This window comes from Pseudorasbora parva, chromosome 23 (assembly GCF_024679245.1).
Source record: "Pseudorasbora parva isolate DD20220531a chromosome 23, ASM2467924v1, whole genome shotgun sequence".
Lineage (NCBI taxonomy): Eukaryota > Metazoa > Chordata > Actinopteri > Cypriniformes > Gobionidae > Pseudorasbora > Pseudorasbora parva.
Genome location: NC_090194.1, coordinates 10,223,789 through 10,231,215, shown reverse-complemented (window position 1 = coordinate 10,231,215; position 7,427 = coordinate 10,223,789). Strand labels below are relative to the sequence as shown.

The 7,427-nt window shown below is 36.8% G+C and overlaps 1 protein-coding gene across 1 annotated transcript in view; it reads left to right on the top strand.

Annotated features, from left to right (window-relative positions):
* The first annotated feature begins 207 nt into the window (after window positions 1–207).
* Window positions 208–7,427, top strand: part of kcnip1b (Kv channel interacting protein 1 b) — a 51,400-nt gene continuing 44,180 nt past the window's right edge. Inside the window, exon 1 of the mRNA XM_067433440.1 lies at window positions 208–979. Within this exon, the coding sequence (XP_067289541.1) occupies window positions 892–979 (88 nt within the window). The 5' untranslated portion in view covers window positions 208–891. The remainder of the gene's footprint in view (window positions 980–7,427) is intronic.

Below are 7,427 nucleotides of genomic sequence, written 5' to 3'. Positions count from 1 at the left end.
GTGAGAGAGGTGTTCAAGAAATGCTTTCAGAGAGAGAGAGAGAGAGAGAGAGAGAGAGAGAGAGAGAGAGAGAGAGAGAGAGAGAGAGAGAGAGAGAGAGAGAGAGAGAGAGAGAGAGAGAGAGAGAGAGAGAGAGAGAGAGAGAGAGAGAGAGAGAGAGAGAGAGAGACTCCTATTTTATGCTGCAGGGATCTGTCCAGCAGCACAGAGCAGTCGGAAACACCGCAGCAGACCACTGACTTCTTGCCACAACACACACCACACACACACACAACAACTAGATGAAGAGAGAGACAGAGGCGTAACCAGAAGAAGCATCGTGAAGGAAAAGGAAAGCCACTCTTTTGTCTCCATGGACACTCAACTTCCTCTGAGCACTTCTTAGTCCGTGTAGCACAGCAGCGGGCTCTTGCCATCCGCTTAATAATTCATCAGGTCGGTCTCTGAGCATTGAGCCTGCAGCGCTCACCAACTTTTCCTCCTCTAACTTTCGCACAGCGGCAGTCGGCTGTTTCAGCAAATCTTCTTTTATACTTCAAACAGTTGGCACAGAGACAAAGGAAAACCGGTTAAGGCACTTTGTGAGCATCTCGTGTGTGTGTTTGTGTGAGTGAGTGTGAGGGGAGGGTGGGTGAAAGGTGTGTGTGTGTAATCGAGACGAAGGGCATCCTGCTCATCTCATTCTTGGACTTGGTACCCATTTGTTACACCGCAGCTCTTGTGGGACTAAACGTGCGAGACTGTGACGCGAGGAGCGCTCTGGAGTCCGCAGAGAGGCTCGTATGGGACGTACGCCTCGTCTGTGAGCACCGCTGGTGAAAGCAGCTCTGAGCTGTTTTTTATGCTGTTCTAGGGGCTGACTGTCTGTGCACCCTCGGATTCTCCCTCACCATGGCTGGCTGTACCAGCCGCTGCAGACAGGGGGTGCTAAAGCTCATTCAATCCCTTCAGAGGCTCGTTTCGGGAACCCTCAGTAAAGGTAAGACACCTGCATTAACATGAAGCTCAAAGAAAAAGGGAGCAAAAGATTAAGATTAGAAGTAAGCTGGGACAAATGGAAAAGGTTTTGTTTTTAATATATTTTTTATTTTCTTACTGTAATATATTGTAATGTTTTTTAATATATTCTATATATATTTTTTACATTAAATTAAAATATTTGTTTTTAATATTATATTTAAAAAAGTTTATATATATCAAGATTTTATTTTAATATAATTTTATGATATTCAATATAAAAATGTTTTATATATATAATTAGAAAGCATTAGTTATTAATGTTATTATTCTATTTACCCATAAAATAATTTTAATATTATATTTAACTTTTTTTGTTTTTAGCATATTTACAATAAAGATTTTATTTCAATATTTTTCAATATGTTTTAATATTATATATATATATATATATATATATATATATATATATATATATATATATATATATATATATATATATATATATATATATAAACTGAAAAAGGTTTTCAAAATTTTGCAAATTTAGTATTTGTTTTTAATATTATATTTATTACTGTTTTTATATCATATTCAATATCAATATATAATTGTATGATATTCAGTATAAAGTTTTTTGTTATTAATATTACTATTATATTTACTATAAAATATTTTAATATATTTTATTTAAAGTTTTTTCAAGATTTTATTTTAATAATGTTTTCAATATAATGTTTTAATATTATATTTACTGTAAAATATTGGTTTTTAATATTATATTTAATGCAAATTATTTTTTAAGATTTCTTCCTTTTTCCTCTGTAGTGTAGAGAAAAAAGTTGCTATGAAAATTATATTGTTTATGGGGCATGATCATATTTTATCATATTTTAAACCAGCATCAACTACAGAATTGCTGCAGAAGTGTCCCAATGACACTTTTTTGATATTTCAAGCTTGTATAATAGTGCCATATCGAAAAATGTGCCAATTATAAGATGCAGTTCCAATACCACACTCTTTCATGCTTCACCTGAGATCTTTCATCAGCACACATTTCCACTTCCTTTACCTATATACAACCACCCTTTTTATCACTTTTTTCCTTAAAGGAACAGCTCTGGCCACTTTGTTTGGCAGTGATCCTCTTTTCTCTCTTTCATCTCTCTTATCTCTCCTTTTTTTCTTGAGTATCACGGTGTCAGCAGAAAAAGCACTGCATGGTTCGTCTCCATGCCGACGGTGCCCGTGGAGATGCTGGAAACCAAGCAGTGGCTGTTTATCTGCTGTCACTAAGTGCGGAGAGCCGGAACCTGGCTGCGCACTGCATGATGAACCCCCCTACCTCTCAACTCCTTCATTAGATCTTCCTCACTGATAGATACTCTTCCTATGCACAGGGGAGTAGAAAGTTAATTTAAAGAGGATATTGAAGATTTGGAGAGACCGTATAGAATCTAAAGCACTCTCTCTAGAACACTATAGCAACTCAGTGAGGAAATAAACTCAGATAGCACTAAAGCTGTGAAATGAACCTGTGACTCAAATACTTGTACTTGTGAGTGCTGACTTTATCTCACTGGTATCTTAGGCAGATAACTAGATAATCTCTTAGAAACTGCTAAAAGGTCAGTTAGAGACAAAGCAATACAATAAAAAACAATATACTTTGGCAGAATAGAGCAGAATACAACAGAACAAAATAGAATCTATAGCACGAATTCTCTAGAACAGAAGAACAGATTGGAATCTTCATTAAAACAGATTAGTGTAGTTTGGAAACCCAATAAAATTAATATTTACCAAAATAGAATAGAATATTTAGTAGGGTACATCAAAGTAGAATATAATTTATAATATAATATATAGAATTTTAATTAGAAATAAAATGTTTAGCAGAATATAATATAATTGAATGGAAACTTGAATAGAAGAATAGAATTTTAGCACAAAAGAGTAGAATAGAATTTCTATAAAACAGAATATAGTTTTTCTCTGTAGAGGAAAAACAATTAATGGAATCTTGAATAGAATGAAATATTTTGCAGAACAGACTAAAAAAAACGTAACAAAAACAGAATATAATATGGAATAGAAGGCCTTTAGCATGAACAAAGCAGAATAAATTGCAACTTAAAATTAATTTAGAATCTTGAATAGAATCAATGCAGAGTATGATTATTTATAGAATCTATAATATTCTAAACCTATAATATTCTATAAATATTCTGTCTATAGAATAGACAGGATATTATTATTTTTTTTTTCAAGTTTAAAATCATGTTCTGCAACCTAAAGGGGGTGATGTTCAAAAAAGCCCTCTGGCTAAACAGCCTTATATTAGAGATGATGATAATTAGCGTGAATTTATAATGAAAGGTAATGTAATAGAATGCGAGAGAGAGAGAGAGAGAGAGAGAGAGAGAGAGAGAGAGAGAGAGAGAGAGAGAGAGAGAGAGAGAGAGAGAGAGAGAGAGAGAGAGAGAGAGAGAGAGAGAGAGAGAGAGAGACAGAGTTTCTGTATATGTCCATGGTTATAGTTGACTGCCCTTTACCCCAGTCAACCCATTAATGAGTTAATGGTGACACATAATGGTCAATTTATGAGCCTTCACAATTGCTCTACTTCTACACACTTATATTTTATACTCATTAATTCATGCTGCAAAATTGTCTATGTAAGCTGTATGGCACATTCAGTATACAGTATCCAGATCATAATCTTTTTTTTAAATCTATAACTGCACAAAACTAAAAAAAATTACAGGAAGAAATATTGTTGCCCACATATACCCAGTCGGAAGCGTGTGTGTGTGTGTGTGTGTGTGTTATATGTGGTTTGTGTAAACTGACATGAGTATTATAACATAAACATGGTTTATGAGGACATTTCCTGTGTAGGCCTACTCGTAAACCAAATGCCTTAAAAAATATTTGATATAAAAAAAATGTAGAAAGCTTTGTGAGCCTAGTCCCTGTAAACCACATATTCAAGTGTGTGTGTGTGTGTGTGTGTGTGTGTGTGTGTGTGTGTGTGTGTGTGTGTGTGTGTGTGTGGCTATGCTGGTGTTACTGCAGTTTTACAGCTCCGATAGAATGAGCCTCTGGGGGAAAGAAAAAGAGCACCTGACATTTTAAAAGAGTACAGGGTCGATCAATCCTACCAATTTCCCTTGGCATGTTACAAATTTTATCCTGTTCTCTAAAGAGGAACTGTAGTGCACATGCGAGTGTATGATACATCCATACAACAATTACTGTGAACCCCTCTGATTTGTGGAATCAATACTGATGCAGTTTTGCACCAGGTTGAATGTTTCTGAGAGGCAACATACCTATATATAAAGTATGCCATATACATATATTGTAATCCCTAAAATGTAAAATAGGAAATACAATTCTATCATCATTAACACCCTCATGTTGTCTTTTGTGGGGTATTCCACATAAAGTCCACAGGTTTGGATTGGGCTCTGATTATAGACACAATTCCACTGCATCTAAAGCTCAGACTCTCCCATTTCATATGCCTATGAAAATATATGAAAAAATGAAAATAATAGATTTTTATGAATTATGGGTTATCAAGTGCTGATGCAATGTTTATAGTCCAATTGCCTGAAAACTTTAAACCAGAACATTTTTGAACAGTGCAGACCCAGAGGTGCGCAACACACACTCAGAAAGAGAGAAACAGAAAAAGAGATGTGGAGACCGACTCTGTGAATTAGTTTCTTATTGCAGTAAAGCGATAGTTCACCCAGGAAATCGCATTGGGCTAGTTTTTTAGTTCCAAACCTGTATGACTTTTTTTTTCTTCTATTAAACACAAAAGGTGAATTTTTGAAAGATATACCCGCCTCTCCTCTTTTCATTAAAATGAAAGTGAAAGGATCTAGACCTGTCAAGCTCCAAAATGAAAAAGAAAAACATAAAAGGAGGCTATCATATCAAAGGTATCATAATATGACTCACAGTCCATATTCCAAGTCTTCAAAACCATACAGAAGCTTTGTGTGAGAAACTTATTATCACCCTATTTTATATGCAGTGGAAGGTGCTACACACATCTAGATCTACAAAATTAATCTTGTTTGCAGCTTAGTTTCAATTCAAAACATTGAACTATTACATCCAAAGATCATTAACTCTTTCCCAGCCAAACACAATTTTCCGTTATTTGTGCAAGGAAATTTTCCCACCAAACACAAAATGTTCCGGATTTCAGTGTTGCGCTGACATCTTCTGAAAGAGTACTGAATCTCCTGATCAAAGCACATGCAAAGAAGTTACAGAAACCAGAGATATCATATGTAATTATGCATATGTAAATTAACGCATTCATGAATATTAAGGCCCCTATTTTAACGATTTGTTCGCATGGTCTAAAGCCCATGGCGCAGGTGCACTTAGGGCGTGTCCAAATCCACTTTTGCTAGTTTAACGACGGAAAAAAAAACAGTAGGCGAAAAACAGTTTTGGTCCAAAAGTGTTGTACCTGCTGTAGTCTCTTAATGAGTCATGGGTGTGTTTTGGGCGTAACTTGCAATAAACCAATCAGAGTCCAATCTCCCACTCCCTATAAAAGCCAGTTGCGCTTGCACCATGGCGGATTCGCTATTTACATGGAGGAATCCTTTTATTTTGAACATTTAAAAATGTTTGTGTGCTGCTGCACGTCCTTGTGTGTGTAATAAGCAGTGTATGCGTGTTTTGCCCTATAGACGCACATTACTAACACACCCTTTAAATAACACAAAAAATACTGCGTTTTCAGTTGGCTCAAAATAGCAACGTGCCAATAAGGCACCTGAACACACCTAATTTTCAGACCAGCACACCCATGGGCAAACAGATGTGCGCCATTGCATTTGCAATTCAAACAACATGGCACTGGACATGAAAATGATAACTGCGTTGTGCTGAAACTAGCAGAAACACTTGAGTCTTGCCTGGTGTTGCATTACCCCAGGTGGGTGTATGATACGGCCCTAAACAGTATATAACTCAAAACTGCCTAATGTTACTGAATGAATGTTGACCCAGGGCAAGCTACAGGGCTGTTAGGCAATGGCAATGTTAAAACTGCGCTTAGATAAACATGGAAGAAACTGAAAGCAGCTGCCTTATAGTACACAGTAGTCTGTAGGACCGGTATTACAGAAATGCTGGTATTGTCACATTTTCAAAATTTCAATACGGATTTGGAACCAAAGCACTTTTGACAAAACTTACTGGGGGCCATGACATTTTTTGTGAAAATGCTGGCAGTGGCTAGCAACTTTTTTTTAAAACGCTGGCGGGGAACGAGTTTAAGAGGTTTAAGATACAATAAATGAGAAAAGTCCAAATAACAGGTCATGGTTTTGATTTACAATAGTTGTCATGACAACTCTTGAAGAGATTGGCATGGTAATATGGCAATGTTTTTGGGCTTGGCAGAATAGATCTGATACGCTTCTGCTAAAGAGCAAGTACATACTACTGCCAATACATTCACATACATCGCCATACTGCTGCTCCACATGTAACATACATGAATTAACCCCGTTTCAGATCTATACAGGTGGAGCTGGGGAAGGTGGAGGGTTTCTGAAAGCGCGCTAAGGACTGCTAACAGCAAACTAGTATTTGAATGGTGAGCCGCAGCTCATTGGCCACTGATGCAACATCAACCAATCAGCTATAATGATGTGAGCGCTGCCAAATGAGTTAAGGACTCATCAGTCTGTGCCATTTAGAGCTTCATGCCAGAATTGATTATTAAAACCAAAACCGTTAGAGAGGTTTATAATGAGCGCATGTAAATGATAATGTCTATGAAATGGGAGAAATAATGTAAATGAGTCAAGGTGCTTTATATCTATTAAACTAATGATACATTTTCCTATTTTTCCCCAAAAATATTTTTTCATTCTCCATCTGGTTTCAAACTCTTTACTCGACACTAGTTTGTTACCATCTGTCTGATAGCTACAATGCCAAAGCAATTTAACTCTCCCCCACACTCTTTCCCTCCCTCACACATTTTCTCCTTCTCTTCTATCTCCTTCTCTGTCACTCGCTGAATTTCAATCTCTTTTCAAGCTCCGGCATTTTCTCCACTGTTCTGTTTCGTTTTGGCTCAAGCAGTTGTGGAGGTGCCAAATGTTCCTCAGCATCATCTTATGTAAATGTAACATTAGATGTGAAACATTCACATCTCAAAATTTATTCAGGCATGTTCACGTACTCCTCCTCCTCCACCTCGGCCTCCTGCTCCTGCTGAGCTGATAATTTGTGTGTGTGTGTGTGTGTGTGTGTGTGTGTGTGTGTGTGTGTGTGTGTGTGTGTGTGTGTGTGTGTGTGTGTGTGTGTGTGTGTGTGTGTGTGTGTGTGGTTCATAATAACTTGCGGCAATAACACAGGCAATGCCAGCAGGACCCAACCTCTAACATATTTCCTTTTATCTAAAGAAAGAGAAAAGT